The 17,228-nt window shown below is 38.7% G+C and overlaps 3 protein-coding genes across 3 annotated transcripts; all 3 read left to right on the forward strand.

Moving 5' to 3' along the window:
- The first annotated feature begins 3,280 nt into the window (after positions 1–3,280).
- Positions 3,281–7,502, forward strand: LOC115926419 (calcium-responsive transcription factor-like). The gene is made up of 6 exons (XM_030991114.1): positions 3,281–3,369; positions 4,082–4,274; positions 5,090–5,274; positions 5,494–5,610; positions 6,382–6,528; positions 7,299–7,502. The coding sequence occupies exons 2-6, from the start codon at positions 4,100–4,102 to the stop codon at positions 7,500–7,502; spliced, it is 828 nt and encodes a 275-aa protein (XP_030846974.1). The 5' UTR covers positions 3,281–3,369; positions 4,082–4,099.
- Positions 7,503–7,570: 68 nt separating this feature from the next.
- LOC100890866 lies at positions 7,571–11,935 on the forward strand. The gene is made up of 6 exons (XM_030991115.1): positions 7,571–7,683; positions 7,787–7,870; positions 8,359–8,491; positions 9,423–9,523; positions 10,687–10,892; positions 11,643–11,935. Exons 1-6 carry the CDS (start codon positions 7,571–7,573, stop codon positions 11,900–11,902), a joined length of 897 nt encoding a protein of 298 aa, XP_030846975.1. The 3' UTR covers positions 11,903–11,935.
- Positions 11,936–11,968: 33 nt separating this feature from the next.
- LOC115926736 lies at positions 11,969–14,856 on the forward strand. The gene is made up of 2 exons (XM_030991948.1): positions 11,969–12,054; positions 12,996–14,856. The coding sequence occupies exon 2, from the start codon at positions 12,996–12,998 to the stop codon at positions 13,617–13,619; it is 624 nt and encodes a 207-aa protein (XP_030847808.1). The 5' UTR covers positions 11,969–12,054; the 3' UTR covers positions 13,620–14,856.
- Positions 14,857–17,228: the final 2,372 nt, after the last annotated feature.

A 17,228-nucleotide genomic window follows, 5' to 3' on the forward strand; every position in this document is an offset into this window, starting at 1 on the left:
ATGGCATTTAGGAAACGAAATTCAATTCGTTTTCTATTATTATAGGCCTAATATATATTCCGCTGTCACCCGCCTACTGTAATTTCACTCAAACTAATGATGTTACAAAACGTATTCGTTTATAAAACGCTTGTAAGTCTACCTCTCAGAATATTATACCGCTGTGTATAAAAAGGGCTAAGTTATTTAACAATTGATTTTGTAATATGCATACAGAAGTATCAATCAATTAAAATCCGTGTTTAAAGACTTTAGACGTCTTAAAATCTAGTTTTATCTATAAGGTTACAAAGAATTAAAAGAGGGAAGGTGGTTTGGTTCGATTCAGAAAGGACATCATTAGAGAATTTAATGCCAGTAATGTCTACTGTAGCCATTTGAATTGTAAACTGACGTTAGCACCATTTTGACATTTGGAAATAACTTTTAATTTATTCGAAAGTACCAGACTGGCACATATTCTAAGAATTTTGTTTCTTCACCCCCTCCCCCCCCCCCCCCCCCCCCCCCCCCCCCCCCCCCCCCCCCCCCCCCCCCCCCCCCCAACCCCCGGAAAAAAAATGCAAGTTACAAATTAATTTACTATTAAATTGTTGACATTGATTCATACAATAAAATTATTTGTTTATAACTGTTATGGATTAAATTATTCTCATGATTTCATGATTTAAAAAAAACGAAGTGAAATTTTAAAAAAGAAACTCACCAAAGATCGGAGAAGCTGGATTGTATTGACTACCCATGTGTGCACACGGGGCACAGGCACCTAGCAGGAATTTAATAGAATTTAAAATCACAGAATTCATTTTTGTTTCAGATCTAGGCTTCAAAACGTATATCAAATAAGGTAACTAAATAAATTTGATAAGGCACCTCATGTTTCAACCAGTAACAATCTCATGGATTCATCAATAATTTAATGAATCAGTATGATGATTCTGTGAATCAATTTTTGATTCGACACATGAATACTAGGCGTTTAACTTCATATTTATAATATGTGTCTTATTAATATGTTTTAGCTATTTAATCATCGTTGATTGTTGCGTTTTGTAATCGATTTTTTTTTTCTTTCTTCCTTTTTGATATTTAAGAACAAATTCAATCTAATAAAAACAACGAAAATCGATTTTGTATGATTGTTACAATATTATGTTTCTGGTTTAAGGATGAAAATGCTGATTGTGATAAAGCAACGTATTAATTCTTAATTCTTATAATTTATTAATTATTTTGTTGATTGTCATTGAGAAATACCTGTGCTTCCAAGTCTTTCTGATCAACCGAAATTGCGATTTCCATTCTGACGAAAGTAAGATTTAGATAACAGAAATATCAAGACACTCGCGAGCGAGAACTGTGATAATTCACTAATGTGAAAATAGTAAACAAACACTGCTCCTATAGCCACGTTGTAATGCGCGTGCGCGTAACAAAGTTATGCGCGGTATGACGTAACAATGTTCATTATGACGTCTACTGAATATGTGGGCGTGGCCAGATAGGCGAGGCCATCGATTGATGCCAGGGTAAAATTATGTTACCGTGGATTACTCTGGTTTTAATTATTTTGTAAAAAATATAAAATAGTGTACGTGAGGGTTAAGGAATTAAAAAAGTTAGGTTTGGGTTCGGGTTCATGTAGGCCATAAAATGTTGGGGCCAGCGTTATTCTTTAAAATGTTGACAGTGTAAATCCGGTGTATAACAAATAAGATGTATTTAATTTGTTTTGGCTGTCATGTACAAGTCATGTATCTGATAATGCCAGCATGTTGCAGTGGCAGGTCCAGCCGAACCCCCCCCCCCCCTCTCCTCTCCCCTTGGCGGCCTAAAAAGGGGAGGAAATTGAGAGAGCGACGAAAGAAGAAAAAAAGGAGAATAGTAATGGGGGAAAAAAAAGTTAAAAAGAGGAGAAGAGTAAAAAAAAAAAAAAAAAAAAAAGGGGGGGGGGGGCGAAAGAGAAAGAGAGATCTAGATATTTTTTAGATATTTCATCGGTACCGTGATATGCGTAATTTATTTACGTATAATTGATAGGCGGATCGGGGATGGGGTGTAGTGGCGGAGCCAAGGGCCCCCCCCCCCCCTGAGAAAAAATGTGTAAAAACACATGATTTGTAGCTTTTGGGGGGATTTGCCCCCCCCCCCCCCCCCCCCCCACCGCCAATTAGAAATTTTCCAACAAACGCCTAAAAAAGTATAATCCCCCCCCCCCCCCAAAAAAAAAAAGTGAAATCCCGGAAAATCATTTAATTTCAGCAAAACAATTGTAAATCACTGGAGATATCAATTGCATGCCCCCCCCCCCCCCCCCCATCAGTAGGCCTACGCAAGTGTTCAGGGACTCATGTCTCCTCACCCCTATAATTAAAAAAAAAAACACACCCTTAATTTCCCATCCTCTCACAATATTTCCACGATATGCACTTATTCCTCTAATTATCAAATCCTCTATTGATAGATATACAATGTAGGGGCACGCGGAATGTTTAGGAAATTTAATAAATGTTTACTCTTCTTTTCTTTGAATTGAATCATAACAAAAATCATATTCCATGTTTTATCATTTTTATTTTATTTTTGGTTATAAAACATAAACTATTTTTACTCCTTTATACTGCTGATTTGTTTGGGGGGGGGGGGGGGTTGGGGCGAAAATGCGTTTTGCCCCCCTTCCAACCCCCCCCCCCCCTCCCGCTTTTACGGGTTTTTTTTTTTTTGGGGGGGGGTGACCTCCTAATTTTATATATTTTTAGAGGAAAAGGGAAATAAAGTAAATGGGATCACTTTGAAATCTAGATGTCAGAGAGAGATGTGGACCCTACAAAGGAATAAGTACAGTACATGACTGTATACGTCTATTTTATTTTAAATTTGCATCATTACCGACACCGTCATCAAATTCGAGTTTTGATGAAGAAAAAAAGGAAACGGGTAAGTAAAAAGACAGTTGACAGAGCTCGGAGGACTCAAACTAAAACTCAGAGAAAAGTGGTAAGCTCAACAACCTTGATATTTGTGATCAGTATCCCGTAACTGCACCAATAACAGTTGTAAGAATCCTACTATAATGAAGTAGACCCCTACCCTTCGTGAGCTGTGTTGACTTCGGCCCCGCTTGTTCATTTTTGTGTGTGCGAATTCAGAAATTTCAATTTTTATTTGAGCTGTGACTCGTTGTGGGACTGACCACCGTAATCGAATCGAATTGGCAACAATAGTCAAATTTGACTAATAGCTATTATAATACCAAACGAACAACAACCTCCCCCCCCCCTCGAGTTTTGATGAAAAAAAAAACTAAAGTAAAGTAAAAAGACAGTTGACAGAGCTCGGAGGACTCAAACTAAAACTCAGAGAAAAGTGGTAAGCTCAACAACCTTGATATTTGTGATCAGTATCCCGTAACTGCACCAATAACAGTTGTAAGAATCCTACTATAATGAAGTACCCTTCGTGAGCTGTGTTGACTTCGGTCCCGCTGGTTCATTTTTGTGTGTGCGAATTCAGAAATTTCAATTTTATTTGAGCTGTGACTCGTTGTGGGACTGACCACCGTAATCGAATCGAATTGGCAACAATAGTCAAATTTGACTAATAGCCATTATAATACCAAACGAACAACAACCTCGCCCCCCCCCCCCCCCCCCCCCCCCCCCGGAAAAAATGTAATGTGCCCCAGCCAGTGTTCCTATATGTGGAATTTTATAAGATTATTTACAAGGTATCGCTTCCTTAATTTAACCCCTGCTTAAGTTAAAGTTAAACTATAAGATGCAAGCTCCGGACGGAGAGAGAGGGAGAGAGAGAGATTGAAAGGGAATGTGGGAGGGGGGGGGGGGGTAACTTTTGTTTAAAATTAGTATGAAAAATAGTGTAACATCACAAGTATTTCCATTTCCGTTAAACCACTATATAGTCGAAACCCGACGTTTTTCGGTTATACGAAAATGATTCACTTTTGCCAAGGTCGTCGCTCATGAAGTGGTCGGCAATGAGCGGCCGGCTGCAGGGGATTTATATTAACTTACATTTTTACTTCATTTGTTCATCTCTCTCTCTCTCTCTCTCTTGGCAGGTTGTTTGATCCTCTGCGATGTCTTCAGCAGACAAAGAGAGTCCATCTTACCCTCAATTTGATACTGAGCTTACTCCCAGCTACGGCTATGTGGGAACATGGGAGGATGCCAAGGCCATGAAAGAGTTCTTTGAGTTACAGAAAGCACTTCGCTTCCCTGCATTGAGGACTTCAACGTCCTTCGGAAAGACAGGTACATTCAGGACGAGCACTGAGCAGGAGTGTTTCCTGGGCCCCTTTTCGTAAAGGGTTGATTTGGAGTTGATTTGGATCTATCGCAATTTAGTCCTCCAATCATTTGCAACTTTGCAGTTTTCTACATGTATCTCTTAAGTACATAGTTGTGAATGATATCGATCGCAAATAATTCACAATTAATGTCAACTGTTTATAAGACCGGGCCTACGATTTTGTAGAAGAAGAAAAAAATGACAAAAGGGGGGGTGCAATTCCACAAAAAATATTTGACATGTCAACAACAAAAAATGTTATATAATATTTTCATTTGCCTTGTGGGTTCGAAATATGAAGGGGGGACATTTTCAGGTTGTGTACTTCACAAATATGTATTCCAAATTCAAAGTGGGTTTCAAAGGATCAAAGTAGGGAGGGGTTGTGTCCACTAAATGTGTCGGTGAATATGCACAGAAATTCTACTGTGTCTTGGAAGGTTTATTAGACTTGTTTCCCTTACCTGTATGTGTTTCAATTCAATAGCATTATTTACATACATGTGTTTTGTTTTTAAGGTAGCATATCACTTTTGCAGCCAAAATCAAATTCTGTAGGACTTAAGGAGCTTTTTCCACATGGGAATATATGATGTTGGAAGTTCTGGGGCTCTTTCAGATGTGCTCCGGGCAGAACAGAAGGAAAACATATTTGACAATAAAGTTCCCCCACCCTTTTTTTCTCCTTTGTAGTAGAACATTGTTATTGGATTTTGGTGAATATAATCGTAGCCTATAGAGCATGTGATCTTACAATCATTTGTTTGCACATAAACAGATATTCTGAAAGGAAAGAGAAAGAAGTACAAATGGGCAGAGGCAGATGAGTACGTAGCTGGGGGCGCCATCCCCTACGATGGTGTTCCGTTCATCATCTTGGACAAGAACATCTACGAGTGCGAGTATGGAGTGGATCACAAGCTGAAGAGAAAGTCATTGAGAGGAAACAGACATAATCAGGAGGTTAGCAGATGTCTTTATTTACCGCATGTCAAGATTCTAGGCCTCTGATTGGTCAAAACTTATCATAGAACAGAATTTACAATGCAGCTGAATCGCTACCACTAGCCCTAAAAGGGCTGGGAGAGATAAAGTAGAATTCAATAATGTTAAGTTTTAGTGACTTGGGTATAGAACATTTTTAATATGATATGCAATCTTATTCTTTCTGATTTGATGTAGAATGATGCGGAGGGCAACACGCAGAAGAAGCAGGCAGCTGAGATAGAGAAGAGAAAGAAAAGAAACTGCCCCGCCAAGATCCGCATGAAAGAAATCATGAAGTTTCCTGATTTTCAGGTATAAATAAAAGCATCAACGTCATCTTTTACATCGTTCAATAAAGTTTAAGGATGAAAGTCCCCACTGTTTTTACATAGTGCAAGCACGTAACATTTGATTATTCAAAAAGCATGTGATTGGACAAACATAACTCTGAACAATATCATGTGGCAATGCTTGACATTTGATTCTTGGACAAATGACTACACATGGAACTTTCTCCATTTAAAAAAGGAATAAACCCACTTTCTAATGATAATCACATAAGGATGATTATGCCATGACAATAGAGATATAATCAATCATACTTCAGTTCCAAACTTTTTTTTGGAGGGGTTTATATATTCTAATACTTATTGACTTATTGATGTACTTATTCTGTTGCAATTTTAATGAATTCTTTTGATATATTACGGGTAAATTGACACAGATACCCGATGTAATAGGAACAATGTCCTTTGGCAAAGCATTTATCTTCATTTGCCTCACTCGACCCAGGTGAGGTAAACGGGTACCTGGCAGGAATTAATTCCTTGAAATGCTAGAGCGCTGTAATGACAGCTAGGCTAAAGACAGGGTGATAGTTAGTGTGCCTCGGAATAGGATTTCTAGATAGACGGCGCTATAAAAATGCCTATTATTATTATTATCATAAACTAAGGAGCAGAGAATCTGAACGCAGCTCTAGCTAAGGGAGCTTTGATAGGTGAAAGGATAAACTTTATTCACATTCTTATTCATTTATAAGTTTATTCAGTCATGATTTTAATAGATCATGTTTTGTATCAGATTGACCCAGATACGCGTTATAATAGGAACAAAGGAGCAGAGAATCTGAATGCAGCCATAGCTCAGGGAGCTGTGAGAGGGGAAAGGAGAATCTACATCTACTTCCCGCCAGACAGTGAGCACAGAGGTCATGAACTCAGAAGTCAGGTAAGGGTGACCCTGTTCCCACCAAGGCCAGGAGAGGAACTTGATTCTAAATGTAATATACACAATGTAGTGGTAGTGTTCCTATTAGACTGGGGACAAGAGGTTGATTTTACATTCACGGTCAGTCTTTAGTGGCAGTGTTCATACGAGGGATTAAACTGTGGAGAATGAGATGCTTAGACTTAGCTCTCATGGCAGTGTTCCTATTAAGCACTTGACACTGAAAATTAGAAGGAGTGGTAGTGTACTGATTAGGCTTTGGGCCCATTGCATAAAACTCACCAATGATGGTAACTTTGCAATGAATATTTACTACCGTGGCAACATCACTCAAAAGCCAATCAAATCAGGGGTTCCATGAAAGTTATCATCAATGCTAAGTTTTATGCAACAAAGCACTGGACATCTGACAAGAAATGCATCGAATTGAGAGAGTGGTTTTATGCTGTGATCCACAATTATCCATCTGTATCACCCAAGTTTGCTATTTTCTGCTTATCATGCGATGTGTAAAGCACAACTAGTCTGATGTGTACTCTTGAGAACTAAGTGTCGAGTCCTGTGTGCCATACAAGTAGCCACTATTATTATTACATGAATGTACATGTATGTATGTGATATGTGTTTTTTAGCTTTAACCTTTTTTTTTTCAATAGTTAGATTATGTTCGATTGTTTTTTTTCAATACTTCAAAGCAAATATTGCAATAACACATCTCATCCAGCTCTGTAATGCATTGACCACTATGACTTTTGACTCTTGACCTGTAGGTGTGTGCCACCAAGCAGCATGTGGATGGGAGGGTGCTCTGTCTGATAGACCACCTGGTAGAGGAGGGGGTGACCCTAGCCGAAGAGATCAGCCAACAGATTAGCCTTTGCGTTCAGGATGCTGCAGCCACAAGCCAGCCAGGTAAAGATGGAGCAGATGGACATACCAAGCTGTCGTGTCCAGAGGAAGCTGACATCAGGTAAGTCCCTACAGTATGTGGCATAGAAGGGGAGGAGGGGGTGTTGGGGAAGGGTTGACCTTAACTGAAGAGATGAGCCAACAGATTAGCCTCTGCGTTCAGGATGCTGCCAGCACAAGCCAGTCAGGGACAGATGGAGCGGATGCACACACCAAGATGTCATGTCCAGAAGATGCTGACATCAGGTAAGTCCCTATGTGGCATAGAAGCGGAGGAGGGGGGTGTTGGGGAAGGGGTGACCTTAACTGATGAGATCAGCCAACAGATTTGATTAACCTCTGCGTTCAGGATGCTGCCAGCACAAGCCAGCCAGGGTAGGACGGAAACCGATGCGCGCACCAAGCTGTCGTGTCCAGAAGATGCGGACATCAGGTAAGTCCCCCTGTATCGTATATGAGGGGGAGTGGGGGGGGGGGGGTGTTGAAGAAGGGGTGACACTAGAGGAAGGGGTGACCTTAACTGATGAGATCAGTAAATAGGTACTGGTAAGCCTGACGGATGAAGCTAGGGGCACCAATGCCAACGTGAAGTATAGTTGGAAGGGATTTTGTCTTGATTAATGAAGCTAGCCATACTGTACTACAAGCACTATCACTAAATCCCCTCTAGCACCATTTCAGGTCAGCTGTAGTAGCATAGCATGGTCCCATAACTCGTTGGTTCTCGCAAGGAGTCCTCTTTCTGCGAAGTGGAAATTAGGTATTGGGTTACACACTGTGCGATGGTCGACTATGAGATTGCGCTGTGCTATAAACAGTATGCTAGGGCAGAAAGTCCATCAGTTGATTCAGGAAGGATGATATTATAAGTTGAAATATTAAATGATAAATTCAATTACATTTCTTGCTTTTCCTTCCCAGGTACCATGTACAAGCAGCCCAGGTGATCCATACATACTCCAAGCTTCAACCAAGAGATTTGGAAGATCATGTAGCTCAATTGAAACTGGTTCATGAAGATCACAATGTCTTCTTTAGGAAGCAGTCTTTTAGGGTAGGCAAAGCAAATCATTCATGACATTTTTAGATTTGCCGGTACATGTAGATTCAGATTTCGAAACAAGCATTTCAATTCAATTCAATTCAATTTAATTCAATTTCGGTTTATTAATATCAACATATACAATGTACAATGCAGTAGTCCAGGGACCAATAATGCAATGTTTACATAAAATGTGCATAAAAACAGGAATGATCATATAAATGTATAATAAAAATGATAAAAGATAAAGTTAAAATTATTGTTCATACCTAAAGTTATATACATATATAAAAAATGATAATAGATGGATGATAATAAATGTTGAACCAGTTATTGCAAGTACAAATAATCTTTAAATTAAACAATTATTAAAAAAAAATATATATATATATATATATAGAGAGAGAGAGAGAGAGAGAGAGAGAGAGAGGGTGAGAGAGAGAGAGAGGAAATTATTATATTGCAATTGTTAACATGAGATCCATAGACTGAAAAAATATACATACAGGTGTATCTGTTGTGTGACAGGTAAGGTCAAATTATGTTGAGTAGAATTATTACATTAAGAATATTTCCTACAAGCAAAAACAACAACAATGTATAAAATCATCCTCAAAAACATTTAACTGGCATTTTATGGGTAACCAGTGAATGAGTGGGAGGAAAATGAAGAGCATAATGTGAAACGCTACCCACGGAACCCAAGTGAGAGTTGAGTTCCATGCAGGCCGGTTTGCTATGCCAGGGCATACAAGTGCGCTGACTAGTCTACTCACAACTAATTTATCAATTGATCAGTTAATCAATATCACTTTATAGAAATAATATTTGCAACTCATAATACCTTGAATATAGTATGGCAACATGGAATCTTTAACATACAGAGCAAATTTTTTGTTGGTGATCGGTAGACTTTACTAGATTTTCTTTTTGTTTGTTCCAGGAATCTGTCCTGCTGGTTCATCAGACAGTGGAGCAGCAACAAACCATAGCAAGCTACCCTACTGAGAAGTACTTCCTAGATTCTACATGTAAAACTACTGAGTGAGTACTTTACATGTACATGTATATGCATAATAGATATTTCTGAAGCTCACATAATATCGAGTTACTATTTTGGAGTTTGCCTTTTATTTTGTTTCTTTTCATTAACTGTATAATCATTAGCTATCTAGAAAACCATTTTAACAAGTATTTAGCTTTAATCTGCTTTTTATCTATAGTATAGTCTTTTTATTTCTAATCTGCCACTTCACTAAGTCTTTCTTTGTTCTTGAATCTTCTCTCCATCTTACACTCTTTTGTCAAAAAAGGAGCTCTACTTCTGATCCTGATGACATTTACCAGATTAGAGGATCGACCATCCTGCAGGGGAGGCTTTCTAGCCTGTTCTAGCTTAGATACCTTTGGGGGTCTTTAAGAACCCAGGATCAAACATAGTTATTGGTGATAATGAGTCACCCTGTCTAAATATCAGAAACAATAAATAAAATAGTTATTGTGTGTGCAGAACAATATGGCAAACTCACATCTGCCCTTTTTGTTGAGGTGTTCAATAGTCTTTCTTTAAATACTTATAATCTTCACATTTTACATTTCAATTTTTTGTCATCAAAGAAGTTCTTCCCCTAATCCTGCTGGCGTTTGCCAGATTGTAGGGTCAGCCATCCTGGAGAAAGTCTTCTAGGGTGGTCATAGAGGCTTTGGAGATCCTCCACCAAACAGTCAAAGATGACACCAGCTATTACTTGCCTTTTCTATGTAGATATGGTCTATTGTTGTTTTTGTTTTTTAATCCCATCTCTCCATAGTTCACTCTTCTGACAGCAGGGGAGCTCTTCCCCTAATCCTGATCTGGATGACATTCACTACATTTTATAAAAGAGGATCAGCCATCCTGTTGGAGAAGCTTTCTAACCTGTTTTTAGAGTCCTTGCTTGGGGGTCTTTAATCAAACATAGTTACTGTATATGCAGAACTATAGAATCATCCATGAAACCCACCATTTCTTGCTGTTAATCCAATTTCCACCTCTTTTTCCATTTTCACTCTTTGTCAACCAAGAAGCTCTAGATGCCTTGAAGGCCTTTAGCAATCCATGATCGAACCAAGGCCATTGTGTAGGTACAAATCACCCTTTCTATTGAGATGTTTTGTAATCTTTCTAACTGTTAAATCCATTTTCTTCATACTTTTTCTATCAACAGAGGAGCTCTTCCCCTAATCCTTCTCTCCGTCCAAGCCAATGGCAGTCACCAGATTGTAGGGTCAGCCATCCTGCAGGAGAAGTCTTCTCGGCTGATGCAAGAGGCCTTGGAGATCTTCAAGTCTTGGAACCCCACGTGGAAGCCTGTCAGCTTCACCGCTGAATTTGAAGAGGAAGATATAGAAGGTGTCAAGAAGGCTTTTCATGGTGAATATACCAGACCTTAAAGAGAAGGTTGAGTTCTGGGAAGAGGTGAAAAATAATTTGTGAGCGTAATAATTCTTATTATGCAAGTGTGGAAGATCATCAGATAAGACATGTTCCCTGAAAAACATGGCTCTTCAAATGCCTTCATATTTTAAATATGTCATGTACATCGTAAAACTTGAGGGGTAGGATTTTTACGCCACGTGTTCGTGTAGTCCCATATACATCTTTCTGTGTACAGTGTTTGTAACTGTACCAAGACTTGGCCAAATTTCTTATCATTTTGATGATTCTAGAACCTTGCAATACACACAAATTCTTATATGCTAGATGATCAACCTTTTTAGTCAATTCCACACCGTTTCTTTCACAATGCAATCGCATGACCAGAACTCAACTTCATCTTTAATCCGTCACTCATTAAGATATGACTCAGTCATCTGTGTAAATAGATAACAAACAAACAAAAAAAACATTTTGGTAACGTTAAATGACAGATACACTGGAGGCCTTTGAGAGCCTTGTCTATTAGAACGGATATGTGTGCTTTATAAGTTGACATTATTATTATTATTATTATTATTATTATTAGGGACCAGGGTTGAAGTTACAAATTATATATTAAAGTGTAAGACTGTCTTTGTAGCATTTGTCACAGGAGCTTCTGAAGTAAAATACATGAACAATCACCTTTGGCCACGACTTGTAACACTCACGGCTCTATCTGATTCCGATATCCACTTCATCTAGGAGTGCCCATTCTCCTTTGTGACTACCACCGCGTGTCTGCATGGAGCAAGTGGATAACGGAGACAAGGAATTTCATCATCGGTAGCAAGGGCGCCCTCTTGTCCATCCTTGAAGCTTTGTCAAACGCCAGCACGAAAGAGATGTATCACAAGCTCCTGGAGCAGTTACAGGATAGCAGTTATTGGAAGGAGGATGAGAGATTATGCAAGTGGTTTGGGAGTCGATGGCTGCCTTGCTGCGAGGTAAGTTTGTTTTGTTAGCAGTTATTGGAAGGAGGATGAGAGATTATGCAAGTGGTTCGGGAGTCGATGGCTGCCTTGCTGCGAGGTAAGTTTGTTTTGTTAGCAGTTATTGGAAGGAGGATGAGAGATTATGCAAGTGGTTCGGGAGTCGATGGCTGCCTTGCTGCGCGGTAAGTTTGTTTTGTTGGCTGGATACTGTAAAACCTCAAGCCCTTACCTGTGTTAAACTTTCACGACTTTCGCGAGTGGTTGAAATTTGCAAAGAATTTCTGTCACCAAATATTTGAATCAAAAGCTGCCTCGCTGCTTAATGAGGCTTTATTCAGATAAAACGTGGCAAAACTGCTGCTTCTTTTTTTTGTATGACGCAAAATGTATATACGTTTCATTATTCTTATCTTATTACGCAGAGCTTTAATAGTGAATACATGCATTGCCTTTGTTGCACACAGATTTCATCCATTTACACAACAACAAAAACGAAAAAACAGGCATTTTTTGTGGCAGTTTAATGTGGCATGTCTGAGCAACACTCTGAAACCACGAACCCTGAACTGTGTGAAACCTTTCACAAATTTTGTGAGTGGTTGATATTCGCAAAAGTTTTGTGCCACAAAACAATTAAAACGCATTTACCAACAGATCAAAATTCATGCCATGAAAATGACTGTTAATTATGTGGAGAAGTTTCATGTATGTTGAGAGCCAAAAGAGCTTTTATTCTCATCATTTTTACATAGAGTTGACACCTTTCTGGCTCCTACAAGACAATATTAATGTTAGCTATACTGTTGAATGCTGCAATGATGTTAAAGCTGATGGATGTTATTTTAATGGATTGTTTATCTCATGTGAGAGAGTCGCTTATGCATACTGGATAACTTCAATCACTATGATGAAATATTATAGGATACTAGTACTTGTTTGAAAAGTGCTTTTCGAAATAGAAAGTTAATTTTATATGAAACCGTTTTTGGTATCAAACTACCTTGTTTTTTCTTTTCTTTTTTACATTGTGTGGAGTTATTGATTGACAACATCTTAATACAATGAACTGTGACCAAGTGTTTTTATTTGATGCATATATACTTGTTTGATTCTTCACTCACAGATGTGGGCCCAGGCATTCTTCCCCCAAACAACCTCGCCACCATCAGACAATCCGCCCGATGGGATTGATGATGATGAGGAGGAAGTTCCAGCAGACATCGTGCTCACCGACACCCTGCAAGAGCGTTGCCTCCAGTCCCTACAGAGACTCACAGACATCGCCCAGAAAGAGACAACGAGCCAGCAGGACCTGGCTCACCTGATGGCATGCTTGGACACTGCCGAGGAGAAGTACGCTAATCTCGTTGCAGAAAGCAGCCAGGAGATGGTCGAGCAAGGAGGGCAGGAGACGCAGGAGCAGCCACCACAGGAGCTGATGCAGGAGCAGGAGCAGGGGGAGGAGGAGGAGGAGCAATTGGTGGAGGGGTTTGAAGCAGGAAGCATCAAGAGGTTGAGGGTGGAGACAGATTGCGTGAAGACGAGCAACATTGAGGTAGCTCCTGAGCCGATCTTCTTGCACATGTTCGTTGAAGCGGCAGAGATTGTCTATCGCAATCAGGAGACTCTCAATCAAGAGATGGTTGCGGGTGAGATTCCTCAAGAGATGGTTGCGTGTGAGATTCCTCAGGAAATGGTTGTTAGTGAAGTCCATCAAGATATGATCACAAGTGAAGTCCAGACTTGACAAGACTCTGAAGTCTAAACCATTTTTATCATTTGTATATCGTCTACTTCTCAGGAGACTCTCAGTCAAGAGATGGTTGCGGATGAGATAGCCATCAGGATATGATTACAAGTGAAGTGCAGACTTGACAAGACTCTGAACCATTGTAATCATTTGTGTATCGTTTATTTCTCCCGTACTGGGATGTGGAATGTTACCTCACACTAAATGATCCTGTACCGTGCAATCTGACTTCTGGCATCCTTGTCAGCAGCAATATATCAAGGTCTTCTGGTGGTGTCTCAGATGAAGTCTTTTGTGGCTTGTCTTATGGTGTTGGACCAGTTACACTGTAGTTCCATGAATCAGGAGATTGTTGCAAGGGCAGCTCATTCTCAGCATGTTCTATGGTAGACATTCATCTACCACGAATCATCTGTTGAGAGTCCGAAGGGCCTAAAATCCTATGGGTGGTATTCTCGAAAGTGGACTAACTTTAGTCTCTGGTTTAATCCACCAACTAAGTATGGAACGCCAAATGTCCATATGAATACATTTTTGAATAATTTGATATCTCCCTAAATTCCCATGATACAATAATTATATCATAGTTACATCGTTGTTTATTGATTATGTTATTACACTTTATTTTAATTTAGTGACAAATTAAATTATTAAAAAACATATTCATATGGACACTTGGCATTCCATACTTAGTCGGTGGATTAAGCCATGGACTAAAGTTAGTCCGCTTTCGAGAATACCACCCATAGGATTTTTTCTGACTCTCAACTGACAAAATGCAGACTGAAGATGGTTACAAATCTGTACTATGTTCAGGAAGCATGGAGCTTTTTTTAAAATGAGACTGTAAAATCAAAAGATAATTTTTGCATGGACATGCAAAGTCCACTGAAGATGGGGATCAGAAAGTTACTCAGTTTGCTATTTATGAATTATTAAAGAGGATTGACATATTTTCCGAACGCAATTTAATTTTATTGATTTTGAATATTCATGGATTTAAAGGATTGATTATCTTTTCAGGTTTCATGAAGATGGAAAGATATAAAACTTTAAAGGCATTACCCATGTGAAAGCATTAAAAGTTAAAAGATTTGGACATTGTTATTATTTATATTAGATTGAATAGTCAGTAGAAAATCATTCTTTCCCTGTAGTTTCTCAGCAATCATAAGGAAATACAATTTAAAGGTAAAGACCAGTTTTGAAAACGCCCCCCCCCCCTCCCTCTTAAAAAATGAAATGGAAGCTCTTATTATCAGTCATGATGTGAAAGAATATGTTTTGACTAATACATGATGATACAGATTTTGCCGGGAAACCGCCTACTAATTGATATATTTGTTTAATTATAATATCTATCTGGACCGGATAGATATTGCGTATTGCGCACGTGTTGCGTAGTCCCTTCTTTCTGTGTACAGTGCTTGCTTGTAACTTTACCAAGACTGGGCCAAATTTCTTATCATTTTGATGATTCCAGAACCTTGCAGTACACACCAATATTTATATGCTAGATGATCAACCTTTTCTGATCGATTCCACGTTTCTTTCACAATGCAATCGCATGACCAGAACTGGTCTTTTCCTTTAAGGACAATTTGGGATACCTCCCACACATAGAAACTCCCATTTTGAAGGAATCATAAAACCGATTGAAAAAGCGACCATTTCTTACCACCTTGCAAGCTTTCATACACAAGCAGCGAGACCAAAGTGGATTTTTTTCAAGATATGTACTCATTTTTTAAATGAGAATAACTGTGATTACCTGTGAGATCTATGCTTCTGTCAAAAGTGAGAGTTGACTTTGAAATGCAATAAAATTTTATGGTGATATACTGTATCATGATTGTTAAAACTCTTTTGTCAGAAGGCTTTAAGTATATACTTTGATGTGTTTGTTGTTTTCAAATCTGATTGAAATATGATACATTTTATTTATGTGGCTGTAGGGGAATAAACCGGCCTTTATTTAAATTTGACTTGTGTGTAAGCGGGAAGTTTACCCTGATATTTAGTTAGTTTTAATGGAGACAGGAAAGTTAATCTTACCCCCAAGTTTTACAATGTCACATGACCTATTTAGAATATGAAGGCATTTGAAGAGCCATGCTTTTCAGGGAACATGTCTTATCTGATGTTCACCTCTTCCCAGAACTCAACCTTCTCTTTAAGGTGATGCCCACAGGTATACATGTAAACTGGAGATAATCAAATGAGACAGACACTATGAACATGACAGACAAAGAAAGCGGACAAAATATACAGTTCCTCAGGTAGACAAAGGAACATCCCTTCACTGCTATTATGTAAAAAGGTGAATATGCATGTGAAACCTGTTCTACACATTTCTACATAATAGCAGTGAAGGGATGTTCCTTTGTCTACCTGAGGAACTGTATATTTTGTCCGCTTTTTTGTCAGTCATGTTCATAGTGAGACTCCATGTCTATGACCACACGCTTAATGTGCTCATTGATTAAAATACACTCTCAACATTCAAAACAATGAATAATGGAAACGAGACACAAATTTGGGAAGAAATTAGTACCATTGGGTTTTTAATAAAATTCCGAGTGGGCTTCCTTCTAGAAATTTACAGGTAATTTACAAAGGCAACATCTTCTTAATTTAATGAAGAAGCTGAAGAAGAAAACCATTTGGACATTTCATTGTTTAAAAAAAATGATAATACACATATTTACACTTTTCACAATCCTGGGCAAGTAGAATGGTGATCAAGTTGCCCAAAGTTTGTGGCATTTAATAAAAAGATCTCATTCAGAGGAATAAGCAGTAACTGCCACATAATAATTATACCCTCAATAAATCACTTATTAGCAGTTTGATGGTGACTCGATAAGAAAATATCATTCACCAGAGCGACTGGGTCAGCTTGGGCATTTGAAGAAAACCATATGAAATCCCTTGCACGACAATCAATCACTTACTTGCGCATATAGTTTATACTGATTACATCAAATTCAAAACAAAATATCACCCCATTTGCCATTTTCACTATACAGTGTACCATAGTTCTGTCATCTTTTAAAGCAATTGACACCCTAACGACCATTCACAGTAATGTCTGTGCACACATAAGCTCCACAAGGCCAGCTGATCATGTATTTACTACGCACAATACGAGGAACTCCGCCATTGAGCATGGTGAATACATATCGAGCTGGCTCAGCGGACCGTTCTTAAGAAAGAACGAAATCTTATAGAGCTGGCAATATAGAAAAAGCATGGGCATTATTCAAGCTAGCCGGCACATACTGTGACCTTCTTATCAGTAAGTCTATACTAGTAATACTGTGACAATGCTTCATACACTATAGGACTATTAAACTTTCCTAACCATCCTGTACTATTCAAGTAATTACAGTGACTCACAAGTAAAGCATACCCAGTACAATAAAAAGATAAAACAGTCGGTTTAGCCGACTATGATAGTATCGTGTTGGCACTCCAGCTTAAGCATTTTGGATCTCACAGAATTTAAAGAAGGATGATGGTGAATCAGTTGAACCCTCAGCAGTTTAGAGTCTTCTTTTAAAGTTGTTTTATCTTTATCTTTTGATCCAGAATGATCTTAATTAA

This window comes from Strongylocentrotus purpuratus, unplaced genomic scaffold (assembly GCF_000002235.5).
Source record: "Strongylocentrotus purpuratus isolate Spur 01 unplaced genomic scaffold, Spur_5.0 spur5_scaffold_2, whole genome shotgun sequence".
NCBI lineage: Eukaryota > Metazoa > Echinodermata > Echinoidea > Camarodonta > Strongylocentrotidae > Strongylocentrotus > Strongylocentrotus purpuratus.